Here is a 24019-nt window from a genome sequence, read left to right as displayed (position 1 = left end):
TTTTTGTCTTCTTAACATTGAGCCTCAGTCCATATTGAAGGCTGCAGTCCTTGACCCTCTGCAATAAGTGCATGAGGTCCTCCTCAGTTTCAGCGAGCAAGGTTGTGTCATCAAGAGAAAATCAGGTCTATTCCTGGATATTCATTTAAAGATCTTTATAATGATCAGAATAAAGATACGTAATCCAAAGGCTGTGATAATTAATCTACTTAAATTTCTGCAAGGGTATCCACAGTATGAGAAATGTAAGAATTCAGCCCTGGAAAAAGTCCAGGAAAGATGCACTTAGAATTGAAGCTATCTCAAATCTCAAGCAGAGAAGGGATGGAACTCATAAGACCCTTTTCTTCCTCTTAGGGGTCTGTTCTCCTAGATTCAGGAATCCTTGACATGCACCAGAATTATGGAGAGAAGACCCTGAACAGGAAAGGGGAGGACAAGCGATGCCCCTTTGTTAAAACACAAGTCCCTCTTCAGAACGCATCTGTCTTAGCTTCACGTGTGTCCACTCAAGCTTCATGGATATTTTCTGTAGACATCTTAGCTCTTTCCCAGCAATTAGGTTGGGAACTATTGGCCCTCCTTACATTGTGAACTGATGTTTTCTGATTTCTTTTTCTTCTTAGGTGACTGCATTTAGGTAACTAACTCTGCTTGAAAGGGCGTTGAGTGAAACCTTTGCCAGTTAGTGTCTCCTTCGCGGGCCTGTCACTTTTCTCCTGTTTGTCTTTGATTACTTTTCTAACCTCTCTGTGCTTCTGTCATCTCATCTATAAAACAAATAATTGTTTCTATTTCACAGTGTTATTTTCAGGATTAAATTAGTTCATCTAAGTAAAGCAAAAAGAATGGTACATACTCGGCATTATTAAGTGTTCGCTGCAGTTACAGGAGCACTAGTGGCAGAGTCAGGAGGGTTTCAGTACACCAGCTGCTCTGTGGGAGAAGTGGGCAGTTTCCTCCCGTGCAGTTCACAGCCTCTGACAACCTGCTGGAGGGTCAGCTATGAGTCTACCAACCCAGCCACAGATGAGCTGACGAAGTATTACTTCACCCAGTATGAGATGTTTAGACAGTTATGTTCCTTCTCTTAATGGCATGTCCAAGAATCCATTCTAGTAACATGAAAAGCGTAACTTTTCACACAAATAACTCCTACCATATCCTTCATACTCTGTATTTAGGTTTATCAAGGAGCTGAAGGATTGCCAGACTGCTTCATGGACATTTCTTACACATATTAGTTCTCCACCAGCACTTAGTAATTGGTATTGGCCCCACTGGCATTTGGCCTTAGAGTTTTCTGAAGACTCCCTTTGCCTCGTTCCATGTTCTTGTTAGGGGATGAGGTGTGGAGTTAGAATCCGGAGGTGAACGGAGCATGAGCCTGCCCAGTGTCACCCTCTATGACTAGAAATCATGAATTCTGCCATCTTCCCACATGAATGAGATTTTGAAATTTATCCCAAATGACCTGTCTGAATTTTCTTCTCTCTTTGTCTCTACTGTAGGTTTTTAGAAGAAGTTGACTGTCTGGAAGGAAATTACAAAACATGAAAATCTCTTTAAGGTGACCAGCACGTCCAGCAGCCCTTGCTCCTCCAAAGCTGGATCTGAAGTTTAAGAACCATAACGTCAGGTAATTAGTGAATTCCTTACCTTGCCAGGCACTGACCATTGGCAGCATGGGTGGTAATTCTCCTTTTGGGAATTGCAGGCTCTTCTAGGAGTCCTGACATCTGGAGTGCTTTATCCCAGACAGTTATTTGGGCATCCTGAGAAAGGTAGCGGCAAGCGGTATTCCCTGTGGGAATCCCCTCCAGTAGGGCCAAGACCCTGAGGGTAGAGCTCTATTCTCATTCCTGACCCGTGCAACAACCACAACAACAGTGGCCGCCAACCAACAAGGTCTTCAGGGGACAAAATGACTCTAACGTTCAGCTTGAAGAATGAATCAGAGAGAATAATTTGCCAAATTTCTGAGAAGGACAAGTAGTAAGAGGGAAGGAATTAATTCTAGGAGATATTAAGAAGTATATAAAGCTATAGAATAAAAATCAGTGTGGTACTAGAATGGAAAGAATTAGATTAAGAAAATGGACTAGAGAGTGCAGAAGTAAACAGTAAATCAATAAAGGTGGTGTTTTAAATCATTAAGAAGCATATGCATGGTCCTGTAGATAATGCCGGGACAGTTGTGCATTCATTGACAGTTTGTCAAAATAATTTCCCAGTGGATTAAAGAAGGCAGATTAAAAAGAAAATGATGAAATAGTAGGAAAAAAAGAATATTCTTACTATTTTTGTTGTTGTTATTATTGTTAAGTGCTGTCAAGTTGATTGTGACTCTTTTTGGCCCTGTGAACAACATATCTGAATTTAGCCCCATCCTGAGCCATTCTCATTATCTTTAGGGGCAAAAAAGACTTTTAAAAACTCTTACATCTATCAACAAATGTTGTAAACAAAAGACCAAAAGGGGGAGGGGGAGTATTTGCAAAATCTATTATCTACAAAGAATTAGTATACCTAATTTACAAATTTACTTGTCTGTTCATTACATAATTACTTATTGAGAACTCCTGCGTGCTAAGAAATGCCCTTGATTCCAGGGATACAAGCAATAACTAAAACAAAATCCCTTTCTTCTGATCCTTACAGTATAATGAAAAAGACAGCAAAAAAAGAAATACAACCATAAATTGTAGTAGATCGATGTCAGTAAAAACTATGGAGAAAAAAATCTAAGCAGAATGAGTAGATAGGGAGAGTTCTCAGGCATCATCTGTTCATATCATGTGGTTGTCCAAGGAAGCTCACTGACAAAGTGACAGTTGAGAAGAAATGTGAAGAAAAAAAGGGGAGATATAATTGAATTCTAGATTTCTTTTGAGTATAGAGCTGACAGGATATACTAAAGGACTAGACGCAATTTATGAGGAAAAGCTTTGTTGAGAATGACTTCTAGATTTGGCACTAGAGCAGCCAAAGGGGTGAAGCGCCTCTTCCTAATAGGGAAATGACTTGGAGGCTCAGTTTGGGGAGAATCAGTACTTTGATTATGGATGCTTCTCTTTGAATTATTGAAAATTTAAATTAAGATATCAGAGTGACAGCTGACTATCCAATTCTGGTATTGAGGGAGATATCCAGGGTAGAGATAAAAATTGGGAAATGATCACAATATATAGGTAGTACTTGAATCCGTGAAATTAGATCCATTCTTCTAGAAAGTTGAGTAAATGGGCAAGGAGTCCAAGGACTTCCACTGGACTGCCACTATTCAGAGGTCAGGGAGATATGAAGAACTGGTTATGAACCCTGAAATAGAACAAGACCATAAAAAATGGTGACTGTGCAGCCAAGGGACAGTTACGAGGAGGAGACGCCCAAGATATGCTGCTGACAGGTCAAGTAGGAAGAGAATGGAGTACTGGTCATTAGATTTAGCTGTGGCGAGGTCGTTGTGAATATAACAAAGGCTATTTTATTGAGATGATGGAGTTGGGCTATGAAAAATAAAAGCAAATGAATTTGAGACAGAAAAATGGGGCAGTAACTGTAGGTATGTTGCTAGTTGGCTCATGGTTGGACCCTTGTATACAAAGTAGAACTGAGACAGGGGTTTCAAAGCTGTTGCCTGTTAGAAGTCAATCACCAGGGTTTACTCTTGCAGGCTCTCTAGGTGGATTTGAACTGCTAACCTTTAGGTTAAGAAGCCACTTATACTACCCAGGATCGTTAGCTGAAAAGGAAACGGGGTACAGGTTTTCTTTTTGTTTCTCCAAAACAAGAATTATTTCCAAATTCTTGACTATTTTCCTATTGAGAATTACCCACTTAATGGAGAAAGCTAATGATGCAAAGAGTGTGGATCATGGAGCCATGGTCTTGCCTACATGAGAGAGGTGGAGTTCAAGGACAGGGTGAAGGAGATGATCTTAGGACTAGCTAGTTAGGTTGGTAGACGTAGCTGCTGGTTCCTTTTGTTAGTAGGTAGGAGGCAATTCCCAGCTGAGAGTGAGTTCTAGGAAGATGTTAGAGGTTTGAGGACAGAAGAGAAAATATTAAGTTCTTGAGAGAAGATTGGAAGAATAAACTGAGAAGAAGATTGCCTGTGATTCACGTGATTTTTCATTGGCCAACTTTTGGAAGTCAACTGCCACGTCTTCATTTTTGCTATCACATCTGTCAGTTTATCCTACTCTGGTAGCCTGCATGCTTTTATGACACTGAGAGTCACTCCACTAGTTTTTAAAATAAAAGTAAGGCCACCCATGAGGGAAAGCTTTATGCAGAGCTACCAGATGAGGAAGAAAGGTCAACAAGAGGGCGTGAATAGGTAGATAGGTTAGGAAGACAGATAAATACCTACACACATATGAACACTATCTGTAGTAATTTTTAAAATGAAGGTAAAACAATGCATACATTTGACCCCCTTTAGGTCAACACAAGCTCTTATTTGACTCTAAATTATTTCATTATTGGAAATACTAAGTATTGGAGCTTTTCTGATAGACATTGTTTCAGAATATGCCAAAATGAACCCTTTGGGCCTGTCAGTCCCAGCTTTAGAAATTAATTCAAAGGGATAGTAGCCCAACTGCACAGAAATAAGTGTGCAAAGACATTCACTTGAGGGTTGTTTGTCAGAGTGAAAATTCACACATACCTGCCTATAGGAATACTAGTTTACTAAACAGTCGGCACAATGGTGTTGTTAAGTTGACAATGCTGACAAGTTGAGTATGATTCATAGTAACAATGAACAGTGGATCTAAGTCCTGCCGTATCCTGATCCATTCTGACCATCTCTGACAAGCCCATTGTTAGAGTCACTATGTCAGTCCATCTAGTTGAAGAAAGGAGATCTTCCCCTCCTTCACTGACCCTTGCCACTTTTCCAAGCATGATGTCCTTTTCCAAGGACTAGCCCCGTTTAACAACATGCCCAACGTATGCCCAGTGAGACAAAGTTCCAGTATCCTTGCCTCCAAGGAGCACCCTCTTTGCACCTTTTCTGAGACACACTCATTTGTCCTTTTGGTGGTCCATGGGATATTCAGGACTTTGTCCAGTACCACAACTCAAAGGCATTGATTCTTCTTCTGTTATCCTTATTCATTTGCCAGATTTCAACTGTGTTGGAAAGATCAGCTAGTTGGAAAGATGATGGTTTGTGTCAGGTGCACCTCAGTCCTCAAAAACGACATAATTGCTTTACAGCACTTTGGAGAAGTCCTGACAGCAGACTTTGCTAATGCAGTATGGTTTGTTTTTTTTTTTTAATTTCCTGGCTACTGATGCCAAGCAAGATTAAACCAATGATTTCTGTTTCTTCTCCTTCTGTCATGATGTTGCCTACTGGCCCAGTAAAACAACAGCTCATGCTCCCTGAGGGCACATCATCTAAGGAGCCCTTCTTTGTGATTTTTATATACAGAAGGATTTATTCCTCACAATGATAATAATGCAGGTTCTGTCCTTACCCCCACTTTATCAGTGCAGAAACAGAGACACACAGAGCTAAAGCCAAAATTCAAATACTATTCAGCCATTAGAAATTCTGACCTGACTCTGTGTTCATTGACAAAGTCTAGGAGGAAGTATAATGATTTACTCACTGTCTCCAACAGAGTATGTTAGTAGTAGGTCTGTCCTGAACTGAGGTCTGTGCACCCGCGGAATCTGTGAATGAGAAGGGTTGGAAGGAACAGCAGAGGTCTTGACCAGTCCCCTGCTTTCACAGTTGCCAGGAGACTGCTGCTCAGCAGAGCCCTCAGGCTTGTCCAAATAGGCAAGCATCTCATTGACTCCCACTCTGTGCCATTTTCCAGGAGAAGTGTGATTTCCTGGATCTGGATCCTGCCTCCTCCAGCTTTCTCCTTTTCAGGTTGCCACCTCCCAACCTATTTCTCCATCTCCTCCCACATTTCCTTCTTTCTCCCCTTGACTTTCATGAATTATCTTCTATCTCTTGTTTTGAGATCAAGAACTGGAACCTGACACAGATTCTCTGCCTTGACAGTTTCACCTTCATCTCCTCAGTAAGAGCAAGTCTTCTGTCCTCTGGAGCCATAAGAACTGTGGTGTGGGCGGGCACCTCACAGTCATCGCCCCACCTGCTTGTTTTTCAGATGAGGAACCGTGGGTCCAGAGAGAGGGAGTGACAGCCCCTGCCATAGTGTGTGGCACTCAGATTCCTGACTGAGGGCAGCACACGGACCTTTTCCGTGAGGTTTGGAGTTGGAGTCCCTTGCAAGGTACTTGTCACCTTAATTTTGGAGCCAGTGATTTTAAAATACAAATTCTCAAAATGTTTTGTAGATTTGCTTCCAGTGTCCTCATTATGTTATACGAAGTTTTCTGTTTTGTTAAATCTTTTCCATGGTTACTTCAGAGACCCCAGTACAGCTCAGCTAGTCCCTAATACAGCTTTTGGACTCCAGCTTGATTTTCCAGTTTCACTTCCCCTGGTCCACTGAATCACAGTGCTCTAGCATCACTCCACACTGGGCCACAAGCCAACCTATCCAGATGTTGCTCTCTTCCTTTGTAAAGTTGCATTGAATTTATGAGTGATACCCTGTGTTCCACAGGGCTCTTGATGACTGATTGTTTTGCAAGTAGCTCACTATGGCCCTCTGGTTAGACTCAAAGACTGAAACGTTCAGTTGAGCACATTATACATTTGGAAAGAAATTGCACTGCTCTAGCAAAGGTTCCCAGTTGGAATCCATCTGCTGCTCCCAGGAGAAACAGGGGCAGTCTCCTTCCATGTGATTAACTGCTTCTGAAAACCTGCTGGAAGGTCAGCTATGGGTCGTGTTCCAACAGGATGGTACACACCAGCAACAGGGATTCCCTTCGGGACAGCCAGTAGGCATGCTTAAGATGTAAACACACCTGTGTGGGTGGGTTAATGCAGGTTTAATGCTATTGTGTTTTGTTTATTGAGCATTTATGAGGTGACAAATGTGAGAGATGTGTTAACGTTGTAATCAACCCACGAGCCCTTTAGAACAGCGGGTTGACATTAACATCCCTCTGTGCCCTTTTGTGAATGTGCCAGAACACTCAAATATGGCAGACCAGCGAATGGACATTTCCTCAACCATCAGTGACTTCATGTCCCCGGGTCCCACTGACCTCCTCTCCAGCTCTCTCGGCACCAGTGGCATGGATTGCAATCGCAAACGGAAAGGCAGCTCCACTGACTACCAGTAAGGCCTTCAGCTCTCCTCTTCCTCTTGTTTAGACTTTTTTTTTTTTTTTACTTCATGGGCATAGTATTTCTCCTGGAATAGGGGATCTTTTTTTCCTGGAAACGGTTGGGAATAAGAGATCAGACTCTAGGTGGCCAAACAACTGGCTGGTTGCTTTATCTCTGACCCCTGACCCCCAACCCCTCACCTGCACTCTCACACCTCAGTTTGCAAGATAGGAAGGAGCCCCAGTGCTTCTGAGGCCTTATCCCCTTCCCACCCCAGCTTTTTCACATCAAGGGGAAAAGAACATCCTTCAAGTAAAGTCCTACCTTTTACCCTTTCTTCCTCCTCCTTTGAGCAAAAAGACTAAGGCTGTGTGTGTAATATGAGGACCTCTCTGATAAAGACAGCACATATCAGGTGCTGAATTAATGCCTGTGCAGTGAATGAATGAGTGGAGATTGTCTCTGAAAACAGTATAGGAACATTGATGTTGTCCTTGAACATAATTTAAATCAGTATGTATTTGTTATATTAAATAGTATTTTTGTTTCTTTTTAGACTTGATGACTTTTATTTTGAGTAAGTAAATTTTCACACTTATAGTCAACTCCTCTCTCTATATATAAACACCTGAAAAATAAGGCAGCTTAGAATATTTAAAGGCACATTTAATTTTTGTTGAGGCAACTATGCAGAATCTTACCCAAATGTCCATTTAAGAGGTTCTCTGTTGTTTAATGAGGGAAAATCTCCCAGGAGGTATCACCCCCTACAGCAGATGTCCTTTCTGCTGAAGTTCACAGGTCGAATATGGGGAGCACAGTGGCTGGAGGTCAGATGCCCACTAGGAGATGCTATGATTAATATGTAAGTTTTCCCAGAGAGCACCCACCCAGGGGATGGAGAGGGTGTGAGGACCAATCATGAGGGTGTTGGGTGTAGTCACAGCTTTCCAACAGGAAGACCACTTGGTGTTTTCTCTGAGCCCCTTGTGTTGGGAAAGTGATGTTGGAGCCTCTGTCATGCTCTGTATGTAGATCTGTGGCTTCCAGCCTTGTCACCACCCGAGACCCTCAGGCTTTCCTCATGCATCCCAGTTTGCAAACCTTTAATTTGTGGAGATGATACAAAGTAACCATATCTCCTTTCCCTACTATTTTAATACCCTAAAATCGTATGTAACTGCCAAGCGAACTGCTGTTCACCTGACATGATCAGCCTAGCCTCATAGGAGCAAATAAAATTCAAGACAAAAGACAGTGGGGATGGGGTGCCCAGGGAAGGCTTGTTGGTCCATGTTACCTGTATGACTTCCTCTGAACCTGAGGACCAGCTTTAGAACTCCCTGCCCTTCTGGAAATCCAGGGTCCTAGTTAGAAATAAAATGTCCATGATGTGATTTACTTCTTTTTATCCTTGAGATTACATTATTTTAGGGAGTCATAATCCAGCCTTTCTTTTGGGGTGAAAGAGAAAAAAGGAGAGACTGAATTAGCTGTCAGCTCCTACCTGATTTCAGGGCTGGAGGGAAGACTGAGCCAACTTCAAGTTCCCTGTGAGGGATGTATCAAGTTTCTACTGAACCCCAAAATGTCATGAAACTTGAACTCTGGGGTCTATGAAAGGGAGGCAGATCCTTGCTGTTCTCCCACGACCCTTAGAGCTCAACAGAACTCCACACCCCTCTTGCACCCCCCGACCCCACACCACTCCCTTTTATCCCAAATCCTCAAGTCCAGAACGCCCCTCTCAGCTGGGAACCAGACCTTTGCTACAGTGCCTTTTGCAAAGCTGCCTCAGGGCCCCTTCTGCTCAGGACTTTCTGGGTTGCTGCCTTGACTTCCCACTCCTCACTTCACTCCCCTCACCAAACAGCTGCAGATGCACACATTTACTTGATGCCTGCTCTGTTTTGCAAATGGGATATGCTGCATTTATCCAGAATGATAGCACAGTGTGGCATCATCATTATTATTATTTGAATACTTCTGTTTGATAATCTGGAACCTAATGAGGGTTTTATGTCAGTTATTGAACATTCCTTTCTGTTTTAAACATTTTTGTGCCATTATAATCTTGAGGCCATTTGCACTTTCTAGTTGATTGGTTTCTGGATAAATGAGAACCTTCAGTTTTATGATAAGAAGCTATTCTTCCTGACTTATTAACACACTGTCATGTTGTCTTGGTGTTGTTGGTGTTTTTTTTTTCTTCTTTTTCAGAGAAAGCATGGACACAGACAAAGATGACCCTCATGGAAGGTACCTGTGTGTCCTTAGTAATTGGGACTTCATGGTCCTTAGAACCATTTTCTTGGCATGATGTCACATTCTGTTGCTTGGGGTGGTCTCATCAATGTCCTTAACTGAGGATAAACAAAGAGGCTTTGAGCTTGGGGCTCAGGACACTCTCCCTAACCCCCACTCCCCGTGTGTCTGTAGAGAGATAAGTGAATGGAGGAAAGTGAGGTATGAATTATTTTGCCATTAATATACAGGAGATTGTGTTTTTATTTTTTTTCCCTTTTTCTTTCCAGGTTAGAATACACAGAGCACCAAGGAAGGATAAAAAATGCAAGGTAAATGTGTAGCTTCAGTTTCTCTGCAGTAGCCCGATCATGATTGCATAGAGGGCTGTGGAGGAAACTCCGCATGTCTGGTCTCTGTATGTCTAAGAATTCTTTTGTGTAATGTCATGTCCTAAAGAAGGGAATAAGAGAGAAATTATATGGACCATCATTTAATGTGGCTTTCTGCCCCCGCCCTTCTCTGGGCTAAATTAGCTTCTACTCTTTGCTAAGCATGTTTAACTTTGGGGGCAACAGAGAATAGTCCAAGGCTAAATCATCATCCCCCAAGTTTTAATGAACTCTCTCCTGACTCAGGACCCTCTGTAGGAGACCTAGCTCAGGGATTTCTCTCCTGCACTGTCCTCCCCCGCTCCATGCTTAGGCATGACATCCCTCTCCAAGGACTGATCTCTCCTTGCAACATGTCCAGAGTATGTCAGATGAAGCTTCAGAATCTTTGCCTCCAAGGAGCAGCCTGGTTTAACCTTCTCAAGGAAGAACCTGACTGGGGTAATGGGGGTAGGTGTTTCAGGGACAGTGACATTAGCACAGCATAGGACAGAGTTTAGGGCTATTGTACATAGAGTTGCTATGAGTCGCAGGTGACTCAGTGGCACATAACAACAACAACAACAAAAGGATGAGCCTGTTCATTTTCTTAGCGGTCCTTGTTATATTCAATACTCCTCTCCAGCACCACAGCTGAAAGGCATCAATTCTCCTTCTATTCTCCCTAGTCATTGTCCAACTCTCTGACGCGTAACAAGTGATTGCAAAGACCATGGCCTGTATCAGGCACACCTTAATCTCCAGAGTGACACCATTGCTCTTCAGTGCTTTGGAGAGGTCCCTAATAGCAGACTTTGCCATCACAATACGTCTTTTCATTTTCTGACTGCTGGTGCCAAGAGTGTTGACTGCAGAGTCAAGCAAACTAAAGCTGTGAACAATCTCAATCTCTTCACCTTCCATCCTGATGTTGCCAATTGGCCCAGTGGTGAAAATATTTGTTTTCTTGATCTTGAGCCTCAATCTATATTGAAGGCTGCAGTCCTTGACCTTCTGCATCAAGCACTTCACATACTCCTCAGTTTCAGCAAGCAGGGTTGTGTCAATCTGCAGAACGCAGATTGTTAATGGATTGTTGATGGACCTTCCACCAATCCTGATGCCACACTTCTCCTCAACCCAGCCTCCCAGATAATCTGTTCTTCATATAGATTGAAAAAATATGGAGAAAGGACACATCCCTGGCATACACCCTTCCCAATTTTGAACCATGCAGTGTTTCCTTGCTCTGTTCTGACGACTGCCTCCTGGTCCAAGTATAGGTTTCACATTACCACAGTCAAGTGTTCTGGAATTCCCATTCTTCTCACAGTCAGCCACAGTTTGTTATGATACACACAGTCAAACGCCTTTATATAATCAATGAAACATAAATAGACATTCCTCTGGTACTCCCTGCTTTCAGCCAAGATCCATTTAACATTAGCACAATATCCCTAGTACCATGACCCCTTCTAAAGCCAGCCTGCATTTCTGGCAGTATCAAAGTTGTTTTTGGATAATCTTCAGCAGAATCTTGCTTGCATGTGATATCACTGATCTTGTTCAATAATTTCCACACTCTGTTGGGTCACCTTTCTTTGTAATATTTCTTCTTAATTTTAAGGACAGGGTAAACATACAGAAGCCAATCCTAGTCTGGAAGTGGGACCACTTTGTGTGTGTGTGTGTGTGTGTGTGTGTGTGTGTGTGTGTGAGAGAGAGAGAGAGACGTTAGTAGAATAATCTAATTGGAAACCTGTAAATTCTTAATTTGCTTTGATGAATACTGAAAAGAGAAAAAGCATATTTATCTTTGTTTGTCATTGTTTTCTTTGATGCTTGACTATATTTTGTAAGATTTTTTTTTCTTCCTACTGTTGCTCAGGGAAGCTCACAGTCAGATTGAAAAGAGACGCCGGGATAAAATGAACAGTTTTATTGATGAATTGGCTTCCTTGGTACCAACATGCAATGCAATGTCCAGGAAACTAGATAAACTTACTGTGCTCAGGATGGCTGTTCAGCACATGAAAACGTTAAGAGGTGAGACTCTGGTCTTCAGTGCCCTTTCTGTCCTTAGCCACAGCATTCTTGAATCTCCAGGGCAAAGGTTTATCACATGTGAATGTGTAGCCCAGGGAACTATGCAAGTGATTTTCAGCAACAAACGGGATACCAAATGAAGTGATTATTGAGTTTACATGGATATTGAGATGCAGTTTCATAGCCATCCACCCTCCAGCTATGTCATTTGAGTTTCTCTGTTTGTGCAAATCGTTGAGCTAAATGCAGAGCTGAGAGGGCACTGCTGAAGCCCTATCTTGCATATGTGTCTGGATCTCACCCGCACAGTTATGAAAATCAGAAACGTAGGTGCACAAAGCAACACCAAAAAAAGTCAATTTTGGTTGTTAAGAGGAAAAGTCATCATGATTTCTCTGAAGAGTGAGTCACTGGTTGATGGTTCTTACTGCATTTTATTGTCAGGAATGAACATCTTCCTGGAATTTTCCCAAACCAGATTTTCCCCCCTCTCTTTTGTGTGTGTGTGTGTGTATGAGAAAGACAGTATTTTCCTGCTTTTATAATTGTGGAGAGGGTGAGAAAATAGAGGCAGAAAAGTAGAAGTGACTTATCCAAACCACTGCAGAAATCTGAAATATATTGGGCATTTTAGTGAATCCTGTTCCTGGAATTTTCCACAGCTAGTGTTGGACTATTTAAGGCAACTGGAAACTGGCCACGCAAATCTCTGACCTGTGTGGTAAAAAGGAAAATTGCATCTATTTCACAAAGCCATCAGAAATAAGAAGTAGATTCCCCCCACCCCCAACTTTTGACTATTACTCAGAAATAAATAGTAGTCATGTGCTTGGAGGGTGAGTTTAAAATTTGACATTAGTGAAGGTGATAGGGGCTGGATTATCATTTAACTAAATCCCACTGATATTGATAATTCCAACTCTGTTGTTATTTACCATTGAGTCATGAATGACTCACTGCATACCGTCCAGCAGATTTTCAGGGGCAGTAAATTGCGTGGGAGAAGATTGTCCATCCTCTCATGGAGCAACAAGTGGATTTGAACTGTGTGTCTTTGCATTGGCAGCACAGCTCCTTAACCCTGGGCCACCGGAGCTCAGCTTATAAATCTTAGCAAGAGAAGACTGCTCATTTTTCTCCCTCAGAGCTGCTAGTGGATTTGAACCACTGGAATTAACCTTTTGATTAACAGCACAACATTCTACAGACTTTACCCCAAGCTCCTTATTATTAACTGGTTTCTATGAAATTAGAAGGAATAGCATGGCAATTCTTAAGCTATAAAAAAGAGCAGGGGTGTGGATCAATAATCCTTGCCCAGTTGGTTGATCTGAAAGTTATAAACACATTCTATTTACCTCCTTCCCCTTGGGACTTTGAATTGCTTTGGATTGGTTTCATTTTATGTTTTCATCCTTCTGCTAACCACTTTGCAGATTCCAAGTCACTTACCACTGACATTTTTCTTGGTTAAGTTATTGTTCTCCTCAAAGTTGCCAGACTGATGGCCTTTTAAATAGACGTCTTATCCTCTTTTAGTTCTGGGAGCCGGAGCTGCATTTACTGAAGTAATGCATTTGGCCGGGTTGCCAAGCTCACTTAACTCACCCCCAATAAAGAGGAACTCACATTGCATGCCTTCCACAGTATATTTACTCAGGGCCTGGCAGACTGGATGATTTCCCAAGAACACTTAAAGTGGTGATTTGAGGGACTGCTAGACAACCCATTTAATAGAGATCTTAGGAGGAGGGCATCCTCCCAGAAGCCACTGCCAGAGCCACTTCTAGAGCTGTATTTTGTCTTCGAGGCAGAAGATGTTTAACGTGGTTCATTTGTCTCCTGGTTTCCCGTATAAATGAGAAAAGCCAATGTATTGCAGCTGCTGTGGACAACAGCATTCTCTTCCAATGGGATTCTTTTCTCCATTCCTGGAGTCTGTCCAAAGTCTTACCACAGTTAAGGGAAAAGAAGAGGACATTTAAGTCCCAGCTGGAAGAGACTTGACCTCATCCGTCAGGTGTGATGCAGTAAAGTATATGAGACCTTATCTGAATAGCAAGTGTACAGCATTGTCTTCTTTGTTTCCTCTTAAGGTGCCACCAATCCATACACAGAAGCAAACTACAAACCAACGTTTCTGTCAGATGATGAATTGAAACACCTCATTCTCAGGGTACGTTGCAATAATGGGATTGTTTTACACAGTACTTATTTTTTATAAACTTAAAAAATAATTACAGATATGTGGGCATTTGATGTCGCTACATGGAACTTTATAGGCCTTGTTTCCTCTTCCTAGAACCCCTTTTGTCATAACATTGGGATGGCCTTCAGAGTCCTGCCCTTGGCTTTTCTCCTTTTCTAACTTTTCTTGGGCAAAACCTGAAGGCCTGGGTTGATGGACTTTAAAACAGAAGGAGCAAGATGTTTTAAAAAGTCAGATATACACAGAGTAGTAACTCAAAGGAAAGATGCTCACTGCCCCCTCCTGGGCTCTTGTCACTTGCTCAGCCCCCCACAGAATCTTGGCCTCTTCTCTGAGCATGAATTTACAAAGATAGAGCATAGTGCAGTTGGAGTTTACCTCATCACTACCCATTTTCATAATCTCCAGAAGTCTTGCTTCTTCCACCCTACAGTATTTTTTGCCCAGCCCTTTCTGATCAGCAGGATATATTAAATTGGGAAGCTCTCAGCTGCAGAGAATAAGAGACGTGATAAAGAAGCAAAGTTCTGTTTCTCAAGTATAGCAAGTCCTGAGGCTTAAGACTGAGCTGGGTGGGTCCGGTGGCTATTGAGGTCAGCAGAGCTCGGGATTCTTTCTGACTTCTCTTACCACCATCCTCACTTAGTATGTTGATTTGTTATTTGTTTCCTCAAAATAGCAAGATGACTGTGTCAGGTCTGGGTAACCAGGCCAGGCGGGGGCTTGGGGGTAGGGGGGGTAAAGTAGCAAAAGCTCCAGAGCAGTATCCCTTTTATGCATTTTCCTGGAAGCCCAATAGTAGATGTAAACTTTTTCAGAAGTGTGTCACCTCCATCCCCCTAGCTGCAGGCAGGTTGCATAAGCAAGCATTTCATTTTGCCATTCTCATAGTGGGAACAGACAGGAGAGAAGAGGCTGAGGAATAAGCCCTGTCTGGTCCAGCCAACAGTATTTGTCACATACACTTTCAGAGGGCACATTACTTTGCTAAATTTCCCTCCAGAAACGGCTCTTTCAGCCCAGTTGATGCTGCAGCTATGGTCTGGCTGCCCTGGTTGAATGGGACTGATTCCTCCCTTGTTATTGACGCTCTTATAAATGCTTCCTTTGGGCACCTCACTAGATAAATTGGGGTTTTTTCCCCCTCAGCCTGAATAGTTGCTATTATTCAGTTATTCAGATACTCAGATCTGCCTTCACCTTTTCAACGTTTTAGTGAACACACCACTGTCCTCAGGGAGGAGTGGCTGTAATTAAGATGCATGTGTAAGATGTTGTTGTTATGTGCCCTTGAGTCGTGACTCATAGCGACCCTATGTACAACAGCCCTAAACTCTGCTCTATCCTGTGCCAGTCGCACTGTCTCTGACATTCCCATCCTGATTACCCCAGTCACTGAATCAGTCCACCTCATAGAGGGTTTTCCCCTTCTGTGCTGTCCCTCCACCCTCCCAAGCATGATGTCCCTCTCCAAGGACTGGTCTCTCCTTATAGCATGTCCAAAGTATGTCAGATGAAGCCTCAGAATCCTTGCCTTCAAGGAGCAGCTTGGTTTAACCCTCTCCTGGATGAATCTGTTTGTTTTCTTGGCAGTCCATGGTACATTCAGTACCCTTCTCCAGCACCACAGCTCAAAGGCTTCAATTCTCCTTCTATCCTTCCTAATCATTGTCCAACTCTCTGATGCATAATAAGTGATTGCAAAGACCGTGGCCTGTATCAGATGCACCTTAGTCTCTAGAGTGACACCATTGCTCTTCATTACTTTGGAGAGATCCCTAACAGATAGTTGTAGTTAAAGTACTACTCCATCCTTGGGGCTGCCATGGGGCAGGCTTCCTGGAAATGCAGCCAGTGTGCAGGGCTGTGCTCGGATCATTGTGCTTCATTTAACAGTTGCGTGTTACCATCTTAAAAATTCTTAATCATTTTTTAATAGGGATCCCTGGATTTTCATTTTTCATTGGAATTATAAATATTGTAGCCAGGCCTAGCTTTTTTTTTTCCCCCTCCTCTTTTCTCCTAGTTACCACTGAGTCGATTTTGTCTCCCAGTGACCTCTAGTGTGTCAGAGCAGAACTGCATCCTAGAGAGTTCACCAGCTGAATTTGGAAGTTGATCCCCAGGCTGTGTGCCTGTGGGTGGACTCAGCCTCCAAATTTTCAGTTAACTGCTGAGTATGTTAAGCATTTGTATCACTCAATGACTCCATTCCTGGTTACTATACTAGCAATTAGATTTTTTTTAAAAGCATCAACAAATATTTGAATCATTTTCATGTTGCTGCTTTTCTAAATAATTGTTTTTGTTCAGTGACAACATTTATTGGTGTGAAACTAGGATTTGGATGCTCTTTGAGCTTAATATTTGATCCTGAGGTTGGCCTTTCCACTAGTGCACTTCACTTAGCAACAGTGATAATCTGTTGGTGACACTGTGTCTCTTCTCTGCCATGTCTTCCTGGTGGCTCCGTGGTACTGAGTTCTTACAGCCTCTGCTTTTCAGCCATCTACCTCGGCCCTGGCTCCATCACCTGATAAGTTATTTGCTGAGCAAAGAATCAGAATATTGAATGCCTCCCTGGCATTGGCCATGTTCTCTGGACTCTGCATCCCTCTGTCTTTCCTCTGGATGTGTTGAAATCCTCTTTGACCGTGTCCTCGTTTTATGCCTGAGCCTGTCCAGTTTGCCTCCTTCTTAGTATTCCTTCCAGAATGTCATGGGTACCCTTTCCAAGGAGCCTTTCATGCCATGCACAAAACCAATGAAGAATCTCAAAATACTTCTCTTGTTAAATATAAGACAGTCTGCGAGGCAAGTGAGGAAGTTATTAATACCCTATTTTTTGACAGAAAGAGGGTTCCAGCAGATGGTGTTTGGAAAGCTGCTTCCCCCTCACTGTCATCCCTTGCCCCTGGGCCGGCTTAGGGACCTAACTTGGGAAAGGCTCGTTCCTAACTTCCGTCTTTCCTTCTGGCTAGGTGGCCTGCTCTGCTCTCTTTTAGCAGTAGTGAGGCTGTTTCCCTCTCGCTTTCTTCTTTTATCCAGGCCATTGCACATGCCCTTCTTTTTCTTTCCAGCCCAGGGATTCATTTCCTAGTTCTTTGAATTAATGTACATTCCCAAGGCCTTTTTGTAGAGTAGAATTTCCTCTGCAGTCTTCCAAAGATTAAGAAGTAATGAATCCGGTGAGATGTGGACCCATGCATAGTATTAGAACCACAGGGACAGAGTCATAAGAGCAGGTATGTGTTGAAAGGGCATGCTCTTTGCAACAGGAAGTATTCCAGCTGGAGCCAAATTGTTATCCATCCCAATACTTGTGCCTGGGATTCTTACACAGGCAGACAAGTCATTCTAGGCTGTCAAATTCTAAAGCTGTGGTGTACACCTGCTTCAAACATTGTCTTGTAGCCATCTTTATTGGAACTTTACATTTTACTTGTCTTTGAAGTGAAGAAAGGGTAAGAAGCAGCCAAGGTTGAAAGTGAGTTTTGCTTTTCTTATCTCACTTAAAATACACACAACTCAGCCCTTGATCAAAAGATATGTGAGAGCAATGGTTTTCAACCCCCGAACACGTTCAAATCACCTGAAGGGAGTTCACTGCTGATGAGTCGATTTAGACTCGTGGTCACCTTTCATTGGCTTCAAAGACATAAACCTTACTGGGAATAGATTGTCTCATTTTTCTACCACAGAGTGGCTGTGGATTTGATCTGCTAACCTTTCTGTTAGCAGCCCAACATAAAACCCTATATACTACCAGGGCTCCTCTTAACCTGCCAGTGATCCAGCTCCATTCAGACCAATTAAGCGAGAGTCCCCACTAGGGGGCAGAGCAACAGCATTTAGAAGACAAAGCAAAACACTTCAGATGTTGAGAACCATTGTCCTAGAGGGCTCCCTTTAAATAGAGGTGTTTAAGTCGAGAACAGATAATGCCAGAGTAACTGAGATGATTCCAATCTTAAAAATGCCATTCAACATATTCATTCTATGTTTCTTCTGAGAATTATATCAACAAGATATGATTCCTCTGGACCATCATACAAGTAAAAGAATTATTTAGTCAGGATTGTACTTTGAAATAGAATTTTCTTTAATTGTACTTAACATGCTATGAGACAAAGAGTGAGTGTGTGTGTGTAGTATTTCAAACTGCCTTAGAGATAACGTCATTATACTCTTAGGGATTTACTTTATGCATCCTGTTCTCAGGTTATTAGTTAAACAGCCGATTAAAGTTCCTTTGGGTACCTAGAAAACAAATCCTTGATTTGCTGTCAGAGTGGTTGCAAATGATGTTTTCTAAAGTATGATAAATTGATTCTACATTTCTCCTAATTAGGCAGCAGATGGATTTTTGTTTGTCGTAGGATGTGACCGAGGGAAGATTCTATTTGTCTCAGAGTCTGTCTTTAAGATCCTCAACTACAGCCAGGTATTTTTTTTGCATTCCTAAGCTCTTACTGGTGGACAGTCCTCCGCAGAAATGTCACTCCATTTTTCAGGCTAATGACAGTGTGCAGGTCACATTTTGTAGATGCACATCATGCTTTTCTTCCCTAAATTATTCTTCTAGAGATGTCTTAACTTTGCTAAGAAGTTAATGTGGAGAAAGATTTTATTATGTCCCTCCCAATGCTTCCTACCCCATTGGATGAACTGACTGTCTGAGCAATAGCTTTATAGCTTTGTTAATGCTGCAAAGTAAATATTTTACAACTAGATTGGAAGTGAAGGCCAGGAGGCTATGTGACAAGGGAGAACTGTTGTTACGTGCCATTGAGTCATAGTGACCTTATAAATAAGGGATAATAGTGGGTTGATAATCCAAGAGTAGAAAGTAAGGAAGATGGGAATCCACACCATACTGTTCTTGCAGTGAAGTGTCACTAAACAGCTGGTGATTTTAAGCAAGTCATTCATCTCTGTTCAACCTCAGTCTGCTCTTAAGTGATGGTAATAATCTCTACCTGTTATGATTGTATGTAGGATCAAACAGGGTGGGCATTTAGAGAAGCTTCTATGGCACAGTGAAAAACCTGTCATCTCCCAAGTTTTCAGTCATTTACACCTTGGTATTTACACGGAAGCTTGGTAGATGGAACTGAGGATCCAAAATAGCATTTGTAGAGGATAGAACTAATGTCGCATTTCACTTTTCCAAGGTATTTTGCTCTTTTCAGTCTCAGAACAGAGATGGGGAGGAAGTTTTCATTCTCTCTGTTGACAGGCAGAGTGACTGAGACATAGAGTAATGACGTGACTTGCTTAAGAACAGAGGCTTAATGGTGGAGCTAGAATCTGAGCCCACGCTCTCTATTCCTCCTTCTGAGCTCTTGGGATTTTTTTTCGGGGGGGGGGGTGGTTAGCAGAAATAAATAAAAAGGAATATGTACAGCCAAGATATTCTTGCCTTAGAAGAGCAGAAACTATTTCTATAAATGAGCCCCTCTCTTTTTGTCCATGGGTTATCAAAATCAACTTCCTTCTGCCTCATTCAGTGTGTCTATATCAAGGCAAAGTGGTTGGACATATGTATGTGTTCAAATTTGACATGATCATGCTTAAAAATATGAAAGAAAAGCAAAAAGATGTACTTGTTGAATAATTTATATCCCACATGCTGTTTCCTTTTCATTTCTAACGTTTCATCCCCACAGAATGACCTGATTGGTCAGAGTTTGTTCGACTACCTGCATCCTAAAGATATTGCCAAAGTCAAGGAGCAGCTCTCCTCTTCTGACACTGCACCCCGGGAGCGGCTCATAGATGCAAAAAGTGAGTACAGGAGAAGGCGCCTGTGGTTTCCCCTGCCGCATGCACACAGGCACAGCCTCCTGTGGCCACACTGTGTGAGGAGCAGATGGAAGGGCTGTGAGTCTCAACTGGGAGATGTCTACCTTCCTGCCTTTAACTCAGTCACCAGTGCTACATTTCTCTAAGTGAATTATTGATACCCTTTTTTTTAAATGTTCTATTTTTTTATTATTAGTTTGCTTTCCAAGTTCATATACATTGTTTCACACTATCCTTCATGCACATTGTGTTTCATACAAGCATTCCCATTTATTAAGTTTTATAAAATTAATCATCATTGAACTATGTCCACCTTGTCTTTCCAGATCACTGCCGATCTTTCCCTTTTCCTGTATTCCCCCTCCTTCCTCCTACCAAATTGTGCAACCCTATGATAAAATTGTGTGGCCCTGCCCATTCTCACCCCTCTACTCCCACCCCTTCCCCTCTTGGATCCCCATACACATTTTACTAGTTATCCTTCTATTTTTTTAATGGTCTTATGCAGTATTTGTCCTTATGAGACTGAGTTAGTTCACTCATTATAATACTCTTCAGTCTTTCCCACATTATGCACTAATTTCTGATACCCTTTAGTGTTTTGTTTTACATAAGGAAGAAAGAAATTCCATTTCCAAATTTATTGAAGGGAAGAAGAGTAATTTTGGTTTGATTCTTTTTTTATGTTTAGTCATTTTTGTTTCAGAATCTATGCTCCTGAGTTCAAAGGGCTCAACCTAGTTTGAGTGGTTGCCTCACAGTAGCTTCATCACCTGTGTGTATCAGTGTCACACACATGAAACCTTGTAGAATAAAGGAAGAGCACTTTAACTATAAGACTGTGATGTTCCCTTAACTAAAATAGTTCCCTTTTAGATTGGCTCCCTCTTACGGTCATATTGTGCCCTGGCTTTCTCCTCCTGTAGCCTGTCTTGGTCTTTGCAAGGTCCCTAGCAGCTCTCCTCTTCTGTCTCATGAGAGGCTGTGCACTACGGCACTTGGGAATATGAAATCTGGTGCCAGACTGCTGGGTATCAAATCCTGGCTCTGCTATTTATTAGCTGTGTGACCTTGGGCAAGTTACTTAACCTCTCTGTGCCTCAGTATATTTATCTGCAAAATAGTATCTTTTTTACTGGGTTACTGTTAGTGTACATAAAGCACCTGGGACACAGTGCACACGACATCAGTGTTGACTGATGGATGTGTTCCCATTGACCTGGTACAGGTTGTGGTCTAACTAATATCCTGTTTCCAAGACTTTCATTCAATCCCTGGAGGGCTGTATCACCAGAATAATCTCATTTAAAACATCCTTTTCACTACGACAACCCTCTTCCCCTGGTGCCTGTTAACCTTTAGAGACTAGCCCTGGAATTTTTTTTTTTCCCCCTCCCAGATTTGGGTATATTGTTTTCATTTTTTCTGTAATAAAAATATACACGACAAAACATACACCAATTCAACAGTTCCTACATGTATTAATTCCAGATGTTGGCTTCCTTTTGTCTGTCTTCACTATCCTTTTCCAAATTATTCTGCTGCCATTAACATAAAATCAGGGCCCCCTAAGCAACCACTCCCTAGATGCTCCCCCTGCCACCCTGGTCACCACTATGATTATTTAGTTTTATTTGCTACTTCCTGTGACCTTTTTTACATACATGGCACCCAGGTAGATAATGTGCACAAGCGTTTAAGTCTCATAGTACCCACAGGAAACTAACATGAGAGAGGGCTAGGTAGTTTTCAAAAAGAGACATTATAATGTACATTTTTTTAAAATATAAAAACATGATGAGCTCGTATAGGCTTTGGGCTTTTGTAGATGATTTTGCTCAAGGAATCCCTAGTCGGTACAGATGGTTAAGAGCTTAACCACTAGCTATCTGAAAGGTTGGCAGTTCAAAGCTTCTCAGAGGCAGGCCTAGCAGTTCGCTTCTGAAAGGCCACCACCCTGAAAACACTGGAGCAACTCCATTCTGTACACATGAGTTCCACTCCATGGCATCCTGGAATTTTTCAGTGCCCTAATGAGAAAAGAGTATCAGCCTTCACAGCTGATACCATAGAGACCTGGAGACAAGCTGACAGCCCCCTAGCTAGTAAGTGCAGTCATAGAAACGGTGCTGAGCACAGAGAGGAGTGATTCATTTTCATGTGGTTGCACGGGAAGACATCACAAAGTAGGTGACAACTGAGGTGGGTTGGAAAAATGGAATTCATTTTTGCCAGGTGTTAGAGGAAATGAGCAAAGGAAATAATTTGTGGATGATGCAGGGGTGTGGAGCAAAATGTCCAGGCAGTGGGGGCTGGACACAAAGCCCCTTTCCTCTGGGGGACACAGAAGGGCTCTGAGCCGGTGGGCAGGCCTGGATTGGCATCCCAGGGATGATCACTGAGGTGGCGTGGGAGGGAGCTGGGAGAGAGTGAGGCCAGTGAGCAATCCTCCCTTTGTAAAGTGGAAAGTTTCTCCAGCGATGTTCACCAGGGTGCCCTCTTCCCCAGATGTGATTCAGAGCCCTCAGCGTCCGTGCTGGCACACAGCCAGTGTCTTCATCTTTAAGGCACATCCCCATCACCTGGGGAGTTTTCAGCAGACTCGAGCTCCCCCTCCAGAGATTCAAACTTAATGCATTGTGTTGTTCTGGAACATAATGCATAAAACCATACTGCTAACCATAAAAACAGATCTGTGAAATCTTTGAAATCCAGTGTGTGGTTCCCACAATCCATCTTAGTCTGGAGCAGCCATTACTCAGAAGCACAATAGCCTGTCGTTACAGCAACCACAGTGGACAGTGCTGTGCAGCACAGGGGTCTCACGATCTGTCCGTCACAGGCCAGGGTGAGAACTGAAGGCAGAGCTGCTTCCTCCTCTCCATCCTAGTATTCAAAGCTTGCCCTCCCTTGGGTCTTACCCAGGGGCTTCCTCCTGTGGGAAGCTTTCTCTGAGAGCCCAGCTATTATCACACTTTCCTCCTCTGAAAAGCACAGATTATCTTTACCACTTATTTGGCACTAATCGTCCATGAGGGAGCTCTGGTGGCTTAATGATCAGGAGCTGCGCTGCCAACCTGAGAGCACACAGTTCAAGTGTGCCATCTGCTCCACAGAAGAAAGTCAGGCAGTCTCTTCCTGTGTGATTACACTGCCTTGGAAAACCCGCTAGAGTCAGCTATGAGTCAAGTCCAACTTGACTGTACACAACAACAATCATACTTAATCCATATAGTTAACATATTGAGCTGCTAAACAAAAGGTTGATAGATTGAATCTGCTCAGAGGCACTTCAGAAAGTGGAGAACTTCCTAGTGAGATCTTATCAAAGACTAAGCCTTTGAAAATCTTGTGGAGCACATTTCTATTCTGATGCACATGCCAGGAGTCAGAATTAATGGCAGCTGGTTTTAAATCATAGACCATCCGTGTTCTTAATCCTCCCTTGGTGCCTTTTCTTTCCCTTCCTCAGATGGAAGCCTCTCTTGTCAAATGCTCCATTTCTTTTTATCCTTCTCAGCACCTCGTCTGCGCTTTCTGTGCCTGCATTACACATGATTTATAAGCATTTTTGCACTGACAACACACTTCTCCACATCACAGCTTTTGGTTAACATCACACAACACGTTACACACTGCACCACCAGAGCTCTCCCTTCTCATCATGCCTTTTAAGTCCTTACCTAGGGAGAAATTTTACTGTCACACTGTCAATGTGAAACAGTGAGGCAGGAGAGAAAAGGCTTTTTCAAGGTCACACACCCCTGCTGACAGACACCACTGCTCTCGGTTTATCACATTTTGTGTGTTGATTTGCAGCTGGACTTCCAGTTAAAACAGATATAACCCCTGGGCCATCTCGGTTATGTTCTGGAGCACGGCGTTCTTTCTTCTGTAGGATGAAGTGTAACAGGCCTTCAGTAAAGGTCGAAGACAAGGACTTCCCCTCCACCTGCTCTAAGAAAAAAGGTAACAGCTTCACAGTGCTTTGCAATCCTTTCGCAGCCAAGGCTGTCTCTCCAGTGTTGCCCTCTGCAGTGTGTTGGTTTGGAGGTCACTAGCTGCTGGAGCAGTAGGTCCCAGGACTTGCACTCAGGACCCTTTACTGCTGAAGGGCAGTTAAGGAGC

General features: G+C 42.6%; 1 protein-coding gene across 5 annotated transcripts in view; it reads left to right on the top strand.

Moving 5' to 3' along the window:
* ARNTL (aryl hydrocarbon receptor nuclear translocator-like) overlaps positions 1–24019 on the top strand; it is a 136440-nt gene that overhangs the window by 91615 nt on the left and 20806 nt on the right. For 2 of the 5 annotated variants that reach the window (XM_006885401.1, XM_006885400.1), the window contains exons 3-11: positions 1512–1639; positions 7076–7226; positions 9437–9475; positions 9751–9792; positions 11720–11877; positions 13974–14053; positions 18438–18530; positions 19756–19873; positions 23711–23860. In XM_006885401.1, the coding sequence (XP_006885463.1) occupies positions 7087–7226; positions 9437–9475; positions 9751–9792; positions 11720–11877; positions 13974–14053; positions 18438–18530; positions 19756–19873; positions 23711–23860 (820 nt within the window). In that variant the 5' untranslated portion in view covers positions 1512–1639; positions 7076–7086. Of the gene's footprint in view, positions 1–1511; positions 1640–7075; positions 7227–8010; positions 8082–9436; positions 9476–9750; positions 9793–11719; positions 11878–13973; positions 14054–18437; positions 18531–19755; positions 19874–23710; positions 23861–24019 lie in introns of those variants that run through there. The other 3 variants (XM_006885404.1, XM_006885403.1, XM_006885402.1) reach the window with 3 other exon arrangements.

This window comes from Elephantulus edwardii, unplaced genomic scaffold (assembly GCF_000299155.1).
Source record: "Elephantulus edwardii isolate Elephantulus edwardi_28Jun2011 unplaced genomic scaffold, EleEdw1.0 scaffold00044, whole genome shotgun sequence".
In the NCBI taxonomy this organism is placed as follows: domain Eukaryota; kingdom Metazoa; phylum Chordata; class Mammalia; order Macroscelidea; family Macroscelididae; genus Elephantulus; species Elephantulus edwardii.
This window is presented reverse-complemented; position numbering and strand designations above follow the sequence as displayed.